The sequence below is a fragment of the Ranitomeya imitator genome, chromosome 6 (assembly GCF_032444005.1).
Source record: "Ranitomeya imitator isolate aRanImi1 chromosome 6, aRanImi1.pri, whole genome shotgun sequence".
Lineage (NCBI taxonomy): Eukaryota > Metazoa > Chordata > Amphibia > Anura > Dendrobatidae > Ranitomeya > Ranitomeya imitator.
In genome coordinates, this window is record NC_091287.1 from 499,935,003 (window position 1) to 499,957,706 (window position 22,704).

At 45.7% G+C, this 22,704-nt stretch overlaps 1 protein-coding gene across 1 annotated transcript in view; it reads left to right on the forward strand.

The window, feature by feature from the left end:
- The window catches only part of LOC138641497 (uncharacterized), a 56,630-nt gene that overhangs the window by 26,788 nt on the left and 7,138 nt on the right, over window positions 1-22,704 (forward strand). Inside the window, exon 2 of the mRNA XM_069728987.1 lies at window positions 2,545-2,724. Within this exon, the coding sequence (XP_069585088.1) occupies window positions 2,661-2,724 (64 nt within the window). The 5' untranslated portion in view covers window positions 2,545-2,660. The remainder of the gene's footprint in view (window positions 1-2,544; window positions 2,725-22,704) is intronic.

Sequence of the window (22,704 nt, forward strand, 5' to 3'; positions counted from 1 at the left end):
GTTCTTATTTCACTATGCATTGTTGTGTACTTTTGGATATATTCCCAATTTTGGGGGTGTTTATTAACTAAGTATTGATTCATATATAAATTGTTATTTCACTTTAGTATTGCACTTTATTGTATGTCACTCCAATTGGTGTCACTAATGTTTGTCTAGTAAGATTCTGTATTGATGTTATTTACATTTGATTTCCACCGCATACTTACATTTTACTGCTGGAGCGCATGTGCGTCTGCCCCTGGCGGCTGGGTTCCGATGACGTCCGTCTCAATCCGGCTGGGCAGTTCCGGCTCACGGAGCTCTGGTCACATGATCGTGTGGGCGATGCCTCGTGAGCGGACCGGCCTGGGTTTATCATGTTTTGATTGTATCAAGTGTTAGGTTCTACTAATGGATACTTTGTTTGGCATATTATATTTATGTATTTTTATGAGCAAATAGTTCTATCCTATATGTACCTGAGGGTATCTGGCTCTTCCCATGGTGCCACCTTAATTTGGCTTACCTCTGTCACATCCCTACAAAGTCTTTTTGTCTGTTGTTTTTTATTATGTTTATGAATTAAAAAAATTATTTTGATATATTTATGATTTTGGCTGTTGTGGTGCTTTCTCTATATATGATTTCCAGGTTACATCAATGGTATGTCCGCCCTTGTCCAGCACAAGTCTGCAGCTGTTGCATTCACTTCTTTATCAAAGCTAAGGCTTGGTCCATTAATTTCGGCCTCTTCATCACACTGGGCCATAAAGCACAGCGGTGACGTCACCGCTGTGCTCTACTTTACGGCCGGCGCTCACAGTCAGTGCGGGAAGCTGACGGCGAGGGACGTGACAGACACCGGAATGTAAGTATGTAGTGGTTTTTTTTTTACATTTACAATGGTAACCAGAGTAAACATCGGGTTACTAAGCGCGGCCCTGCGCTTAGTAACCCGATGTTTACCCTGGTTACCCGGGGACTTCGGCATCATTGGTCGCTGGAGAGCTGTCTGTGTGACAGCTCTCCAGCGACCACACAAGGACTTTCCAACGATCGCGGCCAGGTCGTATCGCTGGTCGTGATCGTTGGAAAGTTGCTGAGTGTGACGGTACCATTAAAGTGATCGCCTGTACTCAGGTAATCTCTTCAGTGATGCACTGCAGGAGCCATTGTCTCCTGGCAGTGTGTCTCCTGATGTGACTGCTCTATAGGGAAGATCATCGTGGGACCCTCGTTATTAAATGGACTACATTGGACCAGTGAGTGTGTTGGTTTATTATCTAAAAAATTTTTTCAAGATATCGATGGTGTCACATTGATTGGCAGAAGAATAAAGATGGCAAAACTGTGTAGTGTTTTATTCATTAAAATTCTTTATTCTGGCTGTGCTTTGTTTATTTATCCCTTTCACAACTATAGGATTAGTAATGGATAGGGGTCTTATTGATGCCTCTCCATAACTAAGCCGGCTTGATGTCACCTTACAATTCAAAGGTGGCATCAACCCCCAACTATTACCCCATATGCCACCCCAACAGGACAGTGGGAAGAGAGAGACTAAGTGCTGGAATTGGCGCATCTTAGCGATGCACCATTTCTGGGCTGGCTGTGTGCTGGTGTTTGTAGCCGGGGGGGGGGAGGGAGGGGGCAATATCCATGGCCCTTTCCTAAGCTATCAATATCAGCCCACAGTTGTCAGCATAGCCTTTTCTGCTGGGGTCACACTTGCGAGAAACTCGCTTGAGTCTCTCGCATCAATATCTGGCACTGCTGCCGGCACTCTGGATCGGAGCGTGCGGCTGCATGTATTTCTATACAGCTGAACGCTGAAGTGCCAGACGGCACTGCCGGCTATTGATGTGCAAGACTCGTGCGAGTTTCTCGCAAGTGTGACCCCGGCCTAGCGCAGATTTTGTGCGTGTGTCTTTATTTAACTCTTTATGTACCATTTTATTATGTTTAGTACTAAACATCGGGCTTGGTATAATCTATCTATCCATCTATCTATGCATCTATCATCTATCTTTTATCTTTAGATCTATCTACTATCTATCATCTATCTATTATTTATCTATCTTTCTGTGTGTGTAAACATTATTCGTCAATGGAGTATGTAAATGAAGAGGTCGGACAAGAAATAACATCACAATTCTTTTTTATTTTATTTTTATTAAATAATAGATCTTTATTTAGCTTATAGAAACGCATACAAATCTGCATGAAAACAAGCATCAAAAACGCATCAAATCCGTGCGGATTTTTACCTGAGTTTTCTGCCAAGAGATGCAGAATCTGCTCAGAAAATTCCACAGGCGAAACTGCAACGTGTGCACATACCCTAACTCTTTTATCAGACTTTTTCTGAATTCTTACACAGATCCCACAGCTGAATGTGCAGAGATGCAAAGAGTCTGTAAATGCCAACATTAATGAAACCCAATTGCAAAAATGTTTTTTGAGCTACAAATACACGACTTTAACTGAAAAAGAAAACAAAATAGTCTGTGGAGTTGGATGACCCCTTTTGCTTTTGTGTTTATTATTTGCCTTGTATTTTAGTAAAATGACGGATCCTGAGCGGAGCGACGCATCGCCTTCTCCCAGCACAGGTCGGGCCCCGTGGTAGAGACACTGCAAGACATTAGTGCATGATCGTCAGCTGATAACAGAGAGCAATGCCTCAGAGACGGGATGTAACGCTGCTGCCCACGCTGCTCCTCGCCTCCATGACTTTATTCGGTGAGTTCCACAATATCCTGCTGCGTCCGATAATGGATCGGATGTTTCTTCATGTCCTATAAGATATTATGGAGAAGCAAAGACCCCTTTATTTCTAGAGATTTTAGGGGCTCCCCAACCTTATCCATGAATACAATGCAAGCCGCACAGTGGTAAATGACACAGACAGATGTAAAATGTGACTACACGACAATAATGTCGTAGAGGTCATTCAGGATCAGTGGAAAGCTGGGTGGCGACCCCTCTAGGTCATGTAATAGGGTCTGTAGGGGACCGGATCTAGGGTCACAGCCCCGTGATTGCTTGTTGTTTAGTCCATATATCGAGCCCCCTGCAGGAAGTGATTTTCGTGTAGCGGATTGTTCCTCGTGATCCCGGCGCTCGATGCATTTCACCCACATGTGAGACGCACACGGACAGGAAATCCGGACGTCCTGCTGTCTGTTCCGAGGCTTCTTCTTCTGGCAGCGGTGTCCTTCTCTTGTAGTCAGGAAGGTCTCAGAGTTGTATAGTGTATCTGGGTATCCGCACGGCTCCCCGCCTCAGCAAGGCACAGAATAGACATGATGGGGGTTGTGAGTTTCCAGAATTATGGATCCAGGTGTGTGGAATCCTGGGAGAGATATTGGGATGACTTCCCCTTATCGTAGATGGAAATAAACAGAGAAAACTTCAGAAAACTCTGCAAAAAAGCAACCATATTGTGCACAAATAGCAACATCATACCATGCATAACTAGCAGTGCCATATAGTAAATAAATAACAGTGCCATATAGTGTATATATAACAGTATCATATAATGCATATATAACAGTGCCATATAGTGCATATGTAGCAACAGTACAATATAGTGCATCCATATAGTGCATATATTACAGTGCCATATAGACTATATATATAAAAGTGCCATTTACTGCATATATAACAGTACTATATAGTGAATCCATATAGTGCATATATAACAGTGCCATATGGTACATATATAATAGTGCTACATAGTGCACATATATCAGTGCCATATAGTGCATATATAACAGTGCCATATAGTGCATATATAACAGTGCTATATAGTGCCATATAGTGCATATGTAACAGTGCTATATAGTGCATATATAACAGTGTAATGTAGTGCATATATAACAGTGCTATATAGTGCATATACAACAGTTCCATATAGTGCATATATAACAGTGCCATATAGTGAATATATAACAGTGCTATGTAGTGCATGAACAACAGTACCATACAGTGCATATATAACAGTGCCATATAGTACATATATAACAGTGCTATATAGTGCATGAATAACAGTGCTATATAGTGCATACAGTGGGGCAAAAAAGTATTTAGGCAGTCAGCAATAGTGCAAGTTCCACCACTTAAAAAGATGAGAGGCGTCTGTAATTTACATCATAGGTAGACCTCAACTATGGGAGACAAACTGAGAAAAAAAAATCCAGAAAATCACATTGTCTGTTTTTTTTAACATTTTATTTGCATATTATGGTGGAAAATAAGTATTTGGTCAGAAACAAAATTTCATCTCAATACTTTGTAATATATCCTTTGTTGGCAATGACAGAGGTCAAACGTTTTCTGTAATCTTCACAAGGTTGCCACACACTGTTGTTGGTATGTTGGCCCATTCCTCCATGCAGATCTCCTCTAGAGCAGTGATGTTTTTGGCTTTTCGCTTGGCAACACGGACTTTCAACTCCCTCCAATGGTTTTCTATAGGGTTGAGATCTGGAGACTGGCTAGGCCACTCCAGGACCTTGAAATGCTTCTTACGAAGCCACTCCTTCGTTGCCCTGGCGGTGTGCTTTGGATCATTGTCAGGTTGAAAGACCCAGCCACGTTTCATCTTCAATGCCCTTGCTGATGGAAGGAGGTTTGCACTAAAAATCTCACGATACATGGCCCCATTCATTCTTTCATGTACCCGGATCAGTCGTCCTGGCTCCTTTGCAGAGAAACAGCCCCAAAGCATGATGTTTCCACCACCATGCTTTACAGTAGGTATGGTGTTTGATGGATGCAACTCAGTATTCTTTTTCCTCCAAACACGACAAGTTGTGTTTCTACCAAACAGTTCCAGTTTGGTTTCATCAGACCATAGGACATTCTCCCAAAACTCCTCTGGATCATCCAAATGCTCTCTAGCAAACTTCAGATGGGCCCGGACATGTACTGGCTTAAGCAGTGGGACACGTCTGGTACTGCAGGATCTGAGTCCATGGTGGCGTAGTGTGTTACTTATGGTAGGCCATGTTACATTGGTCCCAGCTCTCTGCAGTTCATTCACTAGGTCCCCCTGTGTGGTTCTGGGATTTTTGCTCACCGTTCTTGTGATCATTCTGACCCCACGGGGTGGGATTTTGCGTGGAGCCCCAGATCGAGGGAGATTATCAGTGGTCTTGTATGTCTTCCATTTTCTAATTATTGCTCCCACTGTTGATTTCTTCACTCCAAGCTGGTTGGCTATTGCAGATTCAGTCTTCCCAGCCTGGTGCAGGGCTACAATTTTGTTTCTGGTGTCCTTTGACAGCTCTTTGGTCTTCACCATAGTGGAGTTTGGAGTCAGACTGTTTGAGGGTGTGCACAGGTGTCTTTTTATACTGATAACAAGTTTAAACAGGTGCCATTACTACAGGTAATGAGTGGAGGAAAGAGGAGACTCTTAAAGAAGAAGTTACAGGTCTGTGAGAGCCAGAAATCTTGATTGTTTGTTTCTGACCAAATACTTATTTTCCACCATAATATGCAAATAAAATGTTAAAAAAACAGACAATGTGATTTTCTGGATTTTTTTTTCTCAGTTTGTCTCCCATAGTTGAGGTCTACCTATGATGTAAATTACAGACGCCTCTCATCTTTTTAAGTGGTGGAACTTGCACTATTGCTGACTGACTAAATACTTTTTTGCCCCACTGTATATAACAGTGCCATATAATGCATATATAACAGTGCCACACAGTGCATATATAACAGTACCATATAGTGCTTATATAACAGTGCCATATAGTGCATTTATAACAATACCATATAGTGCATATATAACAGTGCTATATAGTGCACATATAACAGTGCCATGTAATGCATATATAACAGTGCCACATAGTGCATAAATAACAGTGCTATATAGTGCATATATAAAAGTGCCATATAGTGCATTTATAACAATACCATATAGTGCATATATAACAGTGCCTTATAGTGCATATATAACAGTGCCCTATAATGCATTTATAACAGTACCATATAGTGCATTTATAACAGTGCTATATAGTGCGTATATAACAGTGCTATATAGTGCATATAAAACAGTGCTATATAGTGCATATATAACAGTGCCATATAGTGCATATATAACAATGCCATATAGTACATATATAACAGTGCTATATAGTGCATATATAACAGTGCCATATAGTGTATATATAACAGTGCCATATAGTGCACATATACAGTTATATGAAAAAGTTTGGGCACCCCTATTAATCTTAAGCTTAATGTTTTATAAAAAATTTTTTTTTTTGCAACAGCTATTTCAGTTTCATATATCTAATAACTGTTGGACACAGTAATGTTTCTGCCTTGAAATGAGGTTTATTGTACTAACAGAAAATGTGCATTCTGCATTCAGACAAAATTTGACAGGTGCATAAGTATGGGCACCCCACCAGAAAAGTGACATTAATATTTAGTAGATCCTCCTTTTGCAAAAATGACAGCCTCTAGTCGCTTCCTGTAGCTTTTAGTTCCTGGATCCTGGATAAAGGTATTTTTGACCATTCCTCTTTACAAAACAATTCCAGTTCAGTTAAGTTTGATGGTCGCCGAGCATGGACAGCCCTCTTCAAATGATCCCACAGATGTTCAATGATATTCAGGTCTGGGGACTGGGATGGCCTTTCCAGAACAGTGTAATTGTTCCTCTGCATGAATGCCTGAGTAGATTTGGAGCGGTGTTTTGGATCATTGTCTTGCTGAAAGATCCATCCCCTGCGTAACTTCAACTTTGTCACTGATTCATGAACATTATTGTCAAGAATCTGCTGATACTGAGAGAAATCCATGCGTCCCTCAACTTTAACAAGATTCCCGATGCCAGCATTGGCCACACAGCCCCAAAGCATGATGGAGCCTCCACCACATTTTACTGTGGGTAGCAAGTGTTTTTCTTGGAATGCTGTGTTTTTTGGCCGCCATGCATAACACCTTTTTGTATGACCAAACAACTCAATCTTGGTTTCATCAGTCCACAGGACCTTCTTCCAAAAAGAAATTGGCTTCTCCAAATGTGCTTTTGCATACCTCAGCCGACTCTGTTTGTGGTGTGCTTGCAGAAACGGCTTCTTTCGCATCACTCTCCCATACAGCTTCTCCTTGTGCAAAGTGCGTTGTATGGTTGACTGCTGCACAGTGACACCATCTGCAGCAAGTTGATGCTGCAGCTCTCTGGAGGTGGTCTGAGGATTGTCCTTGACTGATCTCACCATTCTTCTTCTCTGCCTTTCTGATGTTTTTCTTGGCCTGCCACTTCTGGCCTTAACAAGAACTGTACCTGTGTTCTTCCATTTCCTTACTATGTTCCTCACAATGGAGTTGATAGGTTAAATCTCTGAGACAGCTTTTTGTATCCTTCCCCTGAACAACTATGTTGAATAATCTTTGTTTTCAGATCATTAGACAGTTGTTTTGAGGAGCCCATGATGCCACTCTTCAGAGGAGATTCAAACAGGAGAACAACTTGCAAGTGACCACTTTAAGTAGCTTTTCTCATGATTGCATACACCTGGCTATGAAGTTCAAAGCTCAATGAGGTTAGAAAACCAAAAAAAGTGCTTTAGTAAGTCAGTAAAAAGTAGGTATTAAGAAAATGATAAGGGTGCACATACTTATGCACCTGTCAAATTTTGTTTGAATGCAGATTGCACATTTTCTGTTAGTACAATAAACCTCATTTCAAGGCAGAAACATTACTGTGTCCAACAGTTATTAGATATATGAAACTGAAATAGCTGTTGCAAAAAAAACAATTTTTATAAAACATTAAGCTTAAGATTAATAGGGGTGCCCAAACTTTTTCATATAACTGTAACAGTGCCATATAATGCATTTATAACAGTACCATATAGTGCATATATAATAGTGCTATATAGTGCATATATAACAGTGCTATATAGTGCATATATAACAGTGCCATATAGTGCACAAATAGCAGTGCCATATAGTGCATATATAACAGCGCTATATAATGCATATATACTGTAACAGTGCAATATAGTGCATATATAACAGTGCAATATTGTGCATATATAACAGTGCCATATAGTGCATATATAACATGCTATATAGTGCATATATAACAGTGCCATATAGTGCATATATAACAGTGCTATATAGTGCATTTATAACAGTACCATATAGTGCATTTATAACAGTGCCATATAGTGCATTTATAACAGTGCCATATAGTGCATTTATAACAGTGCCATATAGTGCATATATAACAGTGCCATATTATTATTATTATTTATTTCTATAGCACCATTGATTCCATGGTGCTGTACATGAGAAGGGGTTACATACAAGTTACAGATATCACTTACAGTAAACAAACTAACAATGACAGACTGATACAGAGGAGGACCCTGCCCTTGCGGGCTTACCTTCTACAGGATTATGGGGAAGGAGACAATAGGTTGAGGGTTGCTGCAGCTCCGGTGTTGGTGAGGCGGTAGCTTCAGTAGTGATGAGGCGGCAGCGGGGTCAGTGCAGGCTGTACATATAATATAACACATAACATATAATGCATTTATAACAGTACCATATAGTGCATATATAACAGTACTATATAGTGCATATATAACAGTACCATCTACCATCTAGTGCATATATAACAGTGTCATATAGTGCATATATAACAGTGCCATATAGTGCACAAATAGCAGAGCCATATAGTGCATTTATAACAGCGCTAAATAATGCATATATAACAGTGCTATATAGTGCACAAATAGCAGTGCCATATAGTGCACAAATAGCAGTGTCATATAGCGCACAAATAGCAGTGACATATAGCGCACAAATAACAGTGCATTACAATCTAGAAATAACAGTGTCATATAGTGCATATATAACAGTGCATTATATAACAGTGCTCTACAGGATATAAATATGCCCAGATAACTGAGTCTTCAGTGTCTAAATACAAGTTCCATACAGTGCATAGATGACTGCACCATATGATCTGCCAGTTTTGATGAAATCGGGAAGATGATCGATCGGAGACAAGTGCACACAACCGATGGCTGTTAGTGTACGGGCTTGTCTGATCTCAGAAGCTCAGTGACAACTTAACCCACAGACACCTCTACATCAGATACAACACCCTGTGCTACTGCTTTTGTGGCGCCCTAGGGTCCTGGTTGTCACAGTAGCATTGCTTTCCTCACAGGGGGGGAGTGTTTTTACATTTGGAGGCAAGAAAGGATAACTGTCACCAGGTAAACACAAGCATGCAACATATTCACACTCCATGCCACAAGGGGGAGCTTTTGATCTTATTTACTAGGTGACTCCCCTGTATATGTAAATATATTGTGGTTTGAAGGGAAGGTCAGAACAGTTAGTGCCAGGAAGCAGACTGGAGCAGAAGAAGGTGTACGGAGCTGTGTAGCCGCAGTGCTGGAGCTCCTGGAAAGAGATTATATGAAAGCCAAATATATTGCAGTGAGCGTGTAGGAGAGAGGAGCACAGGCGAGGAGACCAGTGGGAGACCAGCCATGAGCAGGATGCCTCCTTCTGAGGCGCAGACACTGGTAGCCGGAACACTGAGGTTCTAAGGGACTCCACGACTTACATCAGAGACCGGCAGGACAGCTGAACTGCAAGTTACCTGAGACACAGTAACACATAGAGCCTGGGGCGTGCTAAAGTCCCTGTAAAAAGGCTCGAGTTGCCTGTCATACAGGTATTGGCCTATCCTATATGGGGGACAGATATGATCTGTGAGGACCTTATCTGAAGCCATAGGCAGTAAGGCACTACAACACCACTGCGCTAGAAGAAGGCTTTAATTTCCACCTGGATAAAGGGACTCCCAACTTGCCTCCAAGCCGGCCAGACCCTGCCTGCCCTGTGATCTGGTGCCCTAGATATATGGCTGCCTGAAGTCTTCAGTAAACAAGGTAAAGAGACTGCAAACCTGTGTCCTCGTTCTTTACTGCACCATCCACCATCTTCCATCTAGAAAGGACGTACTGGGGGGCCCACGGCACTTAAGGGGAGGCCGCCATGATGGGGTTACGTGAGACCTGGGGAGCTGGAGCAGTTTAGATGAGGTAGTGAGATAAGGGTTAATCAGGATATGAGGGGAGGGTTAATGGCAATTTTTGAATGTGAGGAGGTGGGACTAAGGGACTGTGGGGAGGGGGCACGCTCCTCACGCAGGCATCCATTTTAGGTGCCTGCGTGACAAGTGAGGAATCTCCGTGGAATCTGCCTGTACTCACCAGCATGGAGGTTGAAGCGATCCTCCAGCGTCTCCGGGCAGTCAGCTCCCAGGGGACAGATTGGCTGAATGCGTCCGTAAACAGACTCCTCCAGGGGACAGCGGATGTATCTTCGCTGGCCGCGGAGGACCAGGCCTCCGGCACACCTAAGCCCCAACGTGATCCCCAGGGCCCGGCGCCAAAACAGGAGCCCCTACGGGGACCCTCCAGTAAGCAGTGCTGGCCCCTCCACCTTGCGGCGCTGCGCCAGGAGGAATCCTCCAGAGCGGCGGGGCCTACACCGGGGGGCCGAGCCTTCCTCCCCTCCTTCTGTGTCCGTGCGGCGAGGGGCGACAGGAGCCAGTGCTGCGGGCGCCAGCACGTCTGCTGGCACCGCTCAGCGAGGGCGGCAGAGAGAGCCGAGGAGACGGGGGTCAGGTACCGTGGCCCCTCAGCGACGGGGACAATGCGGGCGGCAGTCAGCCAGCTCTGCCAGCAGTGCACAGCTCCAGTGTTATCAGCGCAGCAGCGCCCTCTGCTGGCGGTAGCCAGGGTTTTCCAGTGGCTGCCAGGCGACATTCCGTCGCTTCGGGCGGCAGTGCCAGGGACGTATCGGTGGCAAGGAGCCACACATCTTCCAGCGGGTGGCAGGATGCTTGCTCGGCCTATTCTCCATCTGCAGCGGCAGGGCAGTCGGCGGCATCGCCAGGTTGCCAGTTCCCGGATACGGCAACCAGGAGTTCGGCAGTCAACATCGCGGATCAGGCCGGCCTTGAATCAGGACACCTTCGGCTGGGAGCTGGATCTTCGGCTGCTGGGTTCACAGCACCCAGGCAGCTAGGTGAGAACATTTTTCCGCTTATTAATATGCCAGGCATAGTTTCCCCTGATGCTAGGGAAATACGGGGCCGTTTGAGGGGTCTAGAGAGTTGCCTGAGATTACGGGTGTGTCCAGCAGTGCGGGGCCCGCGTCAAACACTGGAGGCTCATCAAGGGAGAGTGGCGGAGCGGCCACGGCGTTGTCCGTAGGACCTGGGTCAGGGATTGATGCGTCAGGTGAAGGAGCTTCGCGGGAAAAAGAAAAGGAGGACGTCCCTCAGCTGGACGATGCGGCTAGGGGGGAGGTTTATGTATGCTTTGAGGGCCCGTTAGGGGCGCACTTAAAGCAAGAAGTTAGGGAAAAAATCTGGAAGGGGGAGTACATAGAAATATTTTCTCTTTTACCCCTGGAGAGATTTAACTTGGACAGACTTAGAAGGGAGGACTCTAAAAAAGAAGATGATGAGAAACGGAGATATAGGCTGATTCCCATATCATTTTCAAATTGGCTGCAAGCTTTCGCTATTTTGGCTAGCGTAATTGGGGAGAAGGCCCCGGTAAATTGCTCGGCGCTATTCTACTATTTAGATGCCATAGGGGAGGCTTACAGGACCTACGGGGGACAGGGATGGCTACGCTATGACGAACAGTTTCGTCAGCGGAAGGCTTTTAGACCGAATATCAGGTGGGATCACAAGGACATAGCGTTGTGGATGAGAGTTATGGTCTCGTCCCGTTTAGGTCAGACCAGCCAGCCTTTTCATGGGGGCGCCGGGAGTTCGGGACAGTCAGGACACTGAGAGGCTTTGCAGAAAGGACTGTGTTTCGCTTTCAATGATGCAGATTCGGTAGCAAGTGTAAATTTAGACACGAGTGTTCATCGTGCGGGAGGGGTGCATAGCGCCGAAATATGTTTCAGAGATAACAAGCAAAAAGGTGGAGATTCAGCTGAAAAAAGGGGTGACTCCGGTGCAGTGGGTCGTGATAGAGGTCTTTCTAAGTAGATACCCTGATAGGTCAGCTGCGGCTTTATTGCGCGACGGTTTTAAGGAAGGTTTCAAAATTCCTTTTGTTGAGCAGGATGTTAGTTTGAAAAGAAAAAAATTGAAATCTGCGTTACAATTCCCGGAAGTTGTTTCAGATAAGTTGAATAAGGAAGTTGCTCTGGGAAGAATGACAGGCCAGTATTTCGACCCTCCTTTTGCAAATCTGAGGGTGTCACCTCTCGGCGTGATCCCTAAGAAAGAACCTAATAAATATAGGATGATCCATCACCTATCGTTTCCGAAGGGATCTTCGGATAATGATGGTATTGACCCCAAGTTAAGTTCGGTGTCGTACATATCATTCGATTCAGCGATGGAGTGGGTTCGAGTATGCGGAAAGGGGGCTAAGCTGGCGAAAACCAACATTGAAGCGGCTTTTCGTTTGTTACCAGTTCATCCCGACAGTTTGCATTTATTGGGTTGTTTTTGGGATGGCGGCTTCTTTGTCGATCGATGCCTTCCCATGGGTTGCTCAATTTCCTGCGCTTACTTTGAGGCCTTCAGTACATTTCTAGAATGGGTGGTGAAAGATGTGTCTGGGATTCGTTCATGTTCCCACTATCTAGACGACTTTCTGTTTATAGGGCCAGCGGAATCAGCAGATTGCTTGATCTTGTTGCACACAATGGAGAGTGTGGCAAAAAACTTTGGTGTGCCTTTAGCGGAAGAAAAAACAGTTGGCCCGGTGACGGTGTTGAGCTTCCTAGTGTTATGGACCTGGTGGTTAAGAGCACCCGGAACGACCTGATGATTAAACTCACACAGGACAAGCTCTGGGAAGTGGGAACTCTGCTGACCGCAACCCCTAATCCTATCACACAACTAGAAATAGCCGTGGAGCGTACCTAACACGACCTAGACGCCTCTTCACAGCCTAAGAGCTAACTAGCCCTAAAGATAGAAAATAAAGCCTACCTTGCCTCAGAGAAATTCCCCAAAGGAAAAGGCAGCCCCCCACATATATTGACTGTGAGTTAAGATGAAAGTCACAAACACAGAGATGAAACAGGTTTCATCAATGGGAGGCCAGACCTACCAAACAGACCGAGGACAGAAAAGGTATCTTTGCGGTCAGCACAAAAAAACTACAAAAAACCACGCAGAGTGTGCAAAAAGACCTCCGCACCGACTCACGGTACGGAGGTGCCACTCTGCATCCCAGAGCTTCCAGCTAGCAAGACAAAATCATGATAGCCAACTGGACAAGGAAACAATGAACAAATAATTAACTAGCAGGGACTTAGCTTCTGCTGGAGTAGACAGGTCACCAGAAAGATCCAAGAGCGAACTGAACCAGTACAAGAACATTGACAGCTGGCATGGAGTAACGATCTGAGTGGAGTTAAATAGAACAGCCAGCCAAAGAATAAACTACGTCACCTGTGGAAGGAACCTCAGAAGCAGCAGCTCCACTCACAGCCACCAGAGGGAGTCCATGGACAGAACTCGCCGAAGTACCATTCATGACTACAGGAGGGAGTTCGAAAACAGAATTCACAACAGTACCCCCCCCCCTTGAGAAGCCCTCACCAGAGCCCCCAGGCCGATCAGGACGAGCCAAATGAAAGGCACGAACTAGATCGGGAGCATGAACATCAGAGGCAAAAACCCAGGAATTATCTTCCTGACCATAACCCTTCCACTTGACCAGGTACTGGAGTTTCCATCTCGAAATACGAGAATCCAAAATCTTCTCCACCACATACTCCAACTCCCCCTCGACCAACACCGGTGCAGGAGGATCAACGGAGGGGACCATAGGCGCCATGTATCTCCGCAATAACGACCTATGGAACACATTATGGATGGCAAAAGAAGCTGGAAGGTCCAAACGAAATGACACAGGATTAAGAACTTCAGAAATCTTATATGGCCCATTGAAACGAGGCTTAAACTTACGAGAGGAAACCTTCATAGGAACATGACGAGATGACAACCAAACCAAATCACCAACACGAAGTCGGGGACCAACACAGCGCCGGCGGTTAGCGAAACGTTGAGCCTTCTCTTGGGACAATGTCAAATTGTCCACCACATGAGTCCAAATCTGCTGCAACCTGTCCACCACAGTATCCACACCAGGACAGTCCGAAGGCTCAACCTGCCCTGAAGAGAAACGAGGATGGAAACCAGAATTACAGAAAAAAGGCGAAACCAAAGTAGCCGAGCTGGCCCGATTATTAAGGGCGAACTCAGCCAAAGGCAAAAAGGACACCCAATCATCCTGATCAGCAGAAACAAAACATCTCAGATATGTTTCCAAGGTCTGATTGGTTCGTTCAGTCTGGCCATTTGTCTGAGGATGGAAAGCCGAGGAAAAAGACAAATCAATGCCCATCTTAGCACAAAAGGACCGCCAAAACCTCGAAACAAACTGAGAACCTCTGTCCGAGACGATGTTCTCCGGAATGCCATGCAAACGAACCACATGCTGGAAAAACAATGGCACCAAATCAGAGGAGGAAGGCAATTTAGTCAAGGGTACCAAATGGACCATCTTAGAGAAGCGATCACAAACCACCCAAATGACCGACATCCTTTGAGAGACAGGGAGATCTGAAATAAAATCAATGGAAATATGCGTCCAGGGCCTCTTCGGGACCGGCAAGGGCAAAAGCAACCCACTGGCACGAGAACAGCAGGGCTTAGCCCGAGCACAAATCCCACAGGACTGCACAAAAGAACCCACATCCCGTGACAAAGAAGGCCACCAAAAGGATCTAGCCACCAAATCTCTGGTGCCAAAGATTCCAGGATGACCCGCCAACACCGAACAATGAACCTCAGAGATAACTCTACTAGTCCATCTATCAGGGACAAACAGTTTCTTCGCTGGACAACGGTCAGGTCTATCAGCCTGAAACTTCTGCAGCACGCGCCGCAAATCAGGGGAGATGGCAGACAAAATTATTCCCTCTTTCAGAATACCCGCCGGCTCAGGAACACCCGGAGAGTCAGGCACAAAACTCCTTGACAGGGCTTCAGCCTTCACATTCTTAGAGCCCGGAAGGTACGAAACCACAAAATCAAAACGGGAGAAAAACAGCGACCATCGAGCCTGTCTAGGATTCAACCGTTTGGCAGACTCGAGATAAGTCAAATTCTTGTGATCCGTCAAGACCACCACGCGATGCTTGGCTCCTTCAAGCCAATGTCGCCACTCCTCGAATGCCCACTTCATGGCCAACAACTCTCGATTGCCAACATCATAATTTCGCTCAGCAGGCGAGAATTTTCTAGAAAAGAAGGCACATGGTTTCATCACCGAGCCATCAGAACTTCTTTGCGACAAAACAGCCCCTGCTCCAATCTCAGAAGCATCAACCTCGACCTGAAACGGGAGCGAAACATCTGGCTGGCACAACACAGGGGCAGAAGAAAAACGACGCTTCAACTCCTGAAAAGCCTCTACAGCCGCCGAGGACCAATTGACCACATCAGCACCTTTCTTGGTCAAATCAGTCAATGGTTTAACAACACTAGAAAAATTAGCGATGAAGCGACGATAAAAATTAGCAAAGCCCAGGAACTTCTGCAGGCTCTTCACAGATGTCGGCTGAGTCCAATCATAAATGGCCTGAACTTTAACCGGGTCCATCTCGATAGTAGAAGGGGAAAAAATGAAACCCAAAAATGAAACCTTCTGAACCCCAAAGAGACATTTCGACCCCTTCACAAACAAGGAATTCGCACGAAGGACCTGGAACACCATTCTGACCTGCTTCACATGAGACTCCCAATCATCCGAAAAGACCAAAATATAATCCAAATATACAATTATGAATCTATCCAGGTACTCTCGGAAGATGTCATGCATAAAGGACTGAAACACAGATGGAGCATTAGAAAGCCCGAATGGCATAACCAGGTACTCAAAATGGCCCTCGGGCGTATTAAATGCTGTTTTCCATTCATCGCTCTGTTTAATTCGCACAAGATTATACGCCCCTCGAAGATCTATCTTGGTGAACCAACCAGCCCCCTTAATCCGAGCAAACAAATCAGACAGCAGCGGCAAAGGGTACTGAAAATTGACTGTGATCTTATTAAGAAGGCGGTAATCAATACAAGGTCTCAAAGAGCCATCCTTCTTGGCCACAAAAAAGAACCCTGCTCCCAACGGTGATGACGACGGGCGAATATGACCTTTCTCCAAGGATTCCTTTATATAACTCCGCATAGCGGCGTGCTCTGGCACAGATAAATTAAACAATCGGCCCTTAGGAAACTTACTACCAGGAATCAAATTAATAGCACAATCGCAATCCCTATGAGGAGGTAAGGCACCGGATTTGGGCTCTTCAAATACATCCCGGTAATCTGACAAGAACTCAGGGACTTCAGAAGGAGTGGAAGGCGAAATTGACAGCAATGGAACATCACCATGTACCCTCTGACAACCCCAGCCGGACACAGACATAGATTTCCAATCCAATACTGGATTATGGACCTGTAGCCATGGCAACCCCAAAACGACCACATCATGCAGATTATGCAACACCAAAAAGCGAATATCCTCCTGATGTGCAGGAGCCATGCACATGGTCAATTGAGTCCAGTATTGAGGCTTATTCTTGGCCAAAGGCGTAGCATCAATTCCTCTCAATGGAATAGGATACTGCAAGGACTCCAAGAAAAAACCACAGCGCCTGGCAAACTCCAAGTCCATCAAATTCAGGGCAGCGCCTGAATCCACAAATGCCATAACAGAATAGGACGACAGAGAGCACATCAGAGTAACGGACAAAAGAAATTTAGACTGTACCGTACCAATGGTGGCAGACCTAGCAAACCGCTTAGTGCGCTTAGGACAATCGGAGATAGCATGAGTGGAATCACCACAGTAAAAACACAGCCCATTCCGACGTCTGTGTTCTTGCTGTTCCGCTCTGGTCAAAGTCCTATCACATTGCATAGGCTCAGGCCTATGCTCAGAGAATACTGCCAAATGGTGCACAGCTTTGCGCTCACGCAAGCGCCGATCGATCTGAATGGCCAAGGACATAGACTCATTCAGACCAGCAGGCGTGGGAAATCCCACCATGACATCTTTAAGGGCTTCAGAAAGACCCTTTCTGACAATTGCCGCCAGGGCACACTCATTCCACTGAGTAAGCACAGACCACTTTCTAAACTTCTGACAGTACACCTCCGCTTCATCCTGACCCTGATACAAAGCCAGCAAGATTTTCTCTGCCTGATCCACTGAATTTGGTTCATCATAAAGCAATCCAAGCGCCAGAAAAAACGCATTAACATCATGCAATGCAGGATCTCCTGGCACAAGGGAAAATGCCCAGTCTTGAGGGTCACCAGGCAACAAAGAAATAATGATTTTTACTTGTTGAACGGGGTCACCAGAGGAGCGGGGTTTCAAAGATAGAAACAGTTTACAATTATTTTTGAAATTCAGGACTTTAGATCTATCCCCAGAAAACAAATCAGGAATTGGAATTCTAGGCTCTCACATCGGATTCTGAACCACAAAATCTTGAATGTTTTGTACCCTTGCCGTGAGATGATCCACACAAGAGGACAGACCCTGAATGTCCATATCTACACCTGTGTTCTGAACCACCCAGAGGTTAAGGGGAAAAGAAAGACAAAAAACACTGCAGAGAAAAAAAAATGGTCTCAGAACTTTTTATCCCTCTATTGAGATGCATTAATACTTGTGGCCAGCTGTACTGTTATGGACCAGGTGGTTAAGAGCACCCGGAACGACCTGATGATTAAACTCACACAGGACAAGCTCTGGGAAGTGGGAACTCTGCTGACCGCAACCCCTAATCCTATCACAGAACTAGAAATAGCCATGGAGCGTTCCTAACACGACCTAGACGCCTCTTCACAGCCTAAGAGCTAACTAGCCCTAAAGATAGAAAATAAAGCCTACCTTGCCTCAGAGAAATTCCTCAAAGGAAAAGGCAGCCCCCCACATATATTGACTGTGAGTTAAGATGAAAGTCACAAACACAGAGATGAAAAAGGTTTCAGCAATGGGAGGCCAGACCTACCAAACAGACCGAGGACAGAAAAGCTATCTTTGCGGTCAGCACAAAAAAACTACAAAAAACCACGCAGAGTGTGCAAAAAGACCTCCGCACCAACTCACGGTGCGGAGGTGCCACTCTGCATCCCAGAGCTTCCAGCTAGCAAGACAAAATCATGATAGCCAACTGGACAAGGAAACAATGAACAAATAATTAACTAGCAGGGACTTAGCTTCTGCTGGAGTAGACAGGTCACCAGAAAGATCCAAGAGCGAACTGAACCAGTACAAGAACATTGACAGCTGGCATGGAGTAACGATCTGAGTGGAGTAAAATAGAACAGCCAGCCAAAGAATAAACTACGTCACCTGTGGAAGGAACCTCAGAAGCAGCAGCTCCACTCACAGCCACCAGAGGGAGTCCATGGACAGAACTCGCCGAAGTACCATTCATGACCACAGGAGGGAGTTCGAAAACAGAATTCACAACACCTAGGCATTGAAATTGACACGGTAGCAATGGAGTGTAGGCTACCCGCAGATAAGCTTACCGCATTGCGTCAGGATGTGGTTAATGCGATTGGTTTGAAGAAGATAAATTTGCGCGGTTTGCAATCGCTGTTAGGGAAACTGAACTTTGCCTGTAGGATCATGCCGATGGGTCGAGCGTTCTGCCGCCGCCTATCCTTGGCAACAGTAGGGGTAAAGTCCCCTTTGTATTTCATCAGGTTAAAGAAAGAATTTCGGGACGATTTGAAGGTGTGGGCGGCTTTTCTTGACAAGTACAATGGCAGATCTCTGTGGATTCAGCCTGTTGCATATGCCGCTTCCTTTGGCATTTTGGTTCATGTTGTCGAAAAGAGCGGCTTTGATCTTTTCTTTCACGGTAGCTGGTCAGCAGCGGCTTAACCAGAAGAATGGAAGGAGGAAGGTTGGACAAACAACCGGTTACTGCTGCATTTGTTCCCCAGGGTAGTTGTGTTGGCCCTGTGGGGCGACAAATTGAGGAACTTGAAGATTTCTTTTCTTTGTGAGCATGTAGGAATGGTGACGGCGGTAAACTCATTGTCAGTGGCTACGCCTGCAGTAGTGAAGGTCTTGCAGCATTTGGTTTTCCTGGGGCTTAAGTTCAATTCATGGATTGTATCTGAAGTTGGCTTGTCAGCGCCTGATCCAATAGTTGTTGCTCTTTCTCAATTTCAGTGGCAGCTTTTCCGGGAACTGGCACCCCAGGCGGAGAGTGCGGGTCTGGATTGTCCGGTGGAATTGTGGATCCTGCCGCGAGGGCCGTAACGGAGTTATTCGCCAAATCGCTCGCGGACTCATCTTGGTCTCATTATAATCCGGCTTGGGGCCTGTGGGAATCCTGGAAGTCAAGTATGGATCAGGAGATAGAGGAGGAGTATGGTTTGTTGTTCCTTGGTCATCATTGGGAGGCAGGATGGTCTGTGACACGTTTGAATAAGTTTTTGGCGGGGCTAGCCTTCAACCTTAAATGCAGGGGGTGTAAGGATTTAACGAAATCCTTTTTGGTTCGGCAAGTTATTCGTGTTTGGAAGAAAGGTTGGAAGGCCTCGGACGGTCGGCGTCCCGTGTCTTATGAGGTGCTTTCAGCCATTGGTTGGGAGTTGCAGGAAGTGTGTTTTTCTGAATGGGAAGTGGTTTTGTTCCGGGCAGCTCTTTCTTTGGCCTTCTTCGGGACATTTCGGTTAGGAGAGTTGGTTAGCCCGTCCGTTAGTAAAAGAGGTACTTTGTAAAGAGAAAACGTTGATGTTGAAGGGAATAGGGTGGTGGTGTTTGTTAAGTCCTCAAAAATGGACGTGTATGGGAAGGGGTGCAAAGTGGTGCTGTTCAGTGTTGAGGGACCCCCGTTATGCCCTGTGGCATCCGTGAAGAAGTACATGGCAAAGGGCGGTGTGTTAGATGAGCCATTCTTGGCGCACGAAAATGGGTCTTTCTTGTCCCGTTTTCAGTTTATTTTGGTATTTAGGAAATGTTTGGCGGCAGCGGGCTTACCTGCAACACAATATAGCGGTCACTCCAGGATCGGGGCAGCGCCTGAAGCTGCTAGGTTGGGCCTTGGAGAGGATGTGGTACGGAGAATTGGGAGTTGGGAATCTTCTAGGTTCCGGTCGTATGTTCGCCCAAACTTATTGTGAGTTCAGGGCTGTGGTGAGTTAATTGTTTGTTGCCTTTCTTTATTGCAGGGGCTGATCCGGTGCTCGTCTGGATTATGGGGCACTCGTATGTTGTTTGGGCCGCGTTGCATGCTGCGGTGCGTCCAGACGGCCGTCAATTGGGTCTTTCCGAGAGACAGTGACATTACGATGGATCGGTAAAAGGGGGATGGTGTGGAAGGAATGGTTACCTGAATTCCATCGTTTCGTTAGACTGGATAGAGTCCCGGAGATTGTGGTGATTCATCTAGGGGGGAATGATTTGGCTTAACGGTCTTGTAGGGAGCTGATTAAGGATGTTAAATTTGATATCCTGAGGTTCTGGGTCATGCTTCCAAAGGTGTTGTTGGTGTGGTCTGACATAATTCCGCGTAAACTATGGCGAGGTGCTAGATCCCCTGAAGGGGTGAATAGAGCTCGGATCAAAGTAAACAGGGCTATATCACGGTTTATGGTTCGGAATGGTGCGTTGGCTGTGAGACATGTGGACTTGGGATCGGGTCAAGGAGCATACTGGAGAGCCGATGGCGTGCACCTGAACGCGGTGGGAAATGATATGTGGTGTTTGGCTATTCTCAGTGGCATTGAATTAAGTTTGAAGGTGTGGAGGGACATGAATGGCTAAGGTGTCAGGCCATTCGTGTTCATGGTGGGGGTGGAGGTCCTCGAAGTCGGTGGAAATGGTAAATGGTGGTTCAATGGGGGGTGATCTTGAGAGGTCCTGGACTTCCCCATGAGAGAATTTAACAAGGCGCGGTTCGGTTATCCCGCGTGAGGTGGATTTATGGGCCCCTGGCATGGGGGTGGGTTCGGTGGACCAGGATTGGTTGTTATCTATGCCTGAGCTGGTGCTTTACAGCTGGGGGTAAGACTTATCCTGGGCTGAACATTATGGAATTTGGGATGCTGACGTTTATAACTTTTGGGGCTTCGAGGACCGCCCCTCCTATTCTGGGTTGTTATAAAAGTTCTGTTATCATTTATTTTAATAAAATGGCTGCTGTGGCCAATTAAATCCAACATATGTCTCAGTCTGTTGATTTACGTATGATAGAAGTTTATTCTTTAGGTTATTATGTATGAAAGGGGGGCCTGTTTAAGAGGATTGGGGGAATTTTTTCCAGGTCACGGAACTCACGTATACCCTATGTCAAGAAAGGCCGTACTGTGGGGCCCACGGCACTTAAGGGGAGGCCGCCATGATGGGGTTATGTGGGACCTGGGGAGCTGGAGCTGTTTAGATGAGGTAGTGAGGTAAGGGTTAATCCGGATATGAGGGGAGGGTTAATGGTAATTTTTGAATGTGAGGAGGTGAGACTAAGGGACTGTGGGGAGGGGGCACATAAAAGGGGGCACGCTCCTCACGCAGGCATCCATTTTAGGTGCCTGCGTGACAAGTGAGGAATCTCCCGCCCGCCTTCCCTTTTTGGCTAGGGTAAAGGGGGTGAATTCTGCCTGTGAGGGTTTTTTGAGTATTGTTTCAAGAGGTACCTAAATGTACTTGTTTTTTGGTCTGTGTATACTGTTAGGGTATTGTCACGGCAGTATGGCGGGGGTGGAGGTCCTTGAAGTCGGTGGAAATGGTAAATGGTGGTTCAATGGGGGGGATCTTGAGAGGTCCTGGACACCCCATGAGAGAATTTAACAAGGCGCGGTTCGGTTATCCCGCGTGAGGTGGATTTATGGGCCCCTGGCATGAGGGTGGGTTCGGTGGACCAGGATTGGTTGTTATCTATCCCTGAGCTGGTGCTTTACGGCTGGGGGTAAGACTTATCCTGGGCTGAACATTGTGGAATTTGGGATGCTGAGGTTTATAACTTTGGGGCTTCGAGGACCGCCCTCCTATTTTGGGTTGTTATAAAAGTTCTGTTATCATTTATTTTAATAAAATGGCTGCTGTGGCCAATTAAATCCAACATATGTCTCAGTCTGTTGATTTACGTATGATAGAAGTTTATTCTTTAGGTTATTATGTATGAAAGGGGGGCCTGTTTAAGAGGATTGGGGGAATTGTTTCCAGGTCACGGAACTCACGTATACCCTAGGTCAAGACATCGGGAGCCCTGGGGATATACTTCACCTGTGAGAAGGTATACCATCTAGCTGCCATAACATCACCCCAGAGGACCCCTTAATGCAGCGTCGGTCCCCACTGACCGAATACCACAGGTGGTGTCACAAACACAAACTTTATTCACCAAATCCCCTTAAAGACTTTCCCCTTTTACATGGGCGCCCTGGGCCACAGATCGGGTCGCCACCGTGACATCCCCCTGTGAACACCGGACCCGGTACTGGGTACCCCACGGCCCTGGCGGGCAACTCACTTTTATGAATAACACTTGTAAAGCTAATACAAAATTGTTAAAGATATATAGGTTTATTTGTCTAAATAATAATCAAGGTATAAAATTTTTTACCATAGCACATATAATATGGTAATGCTA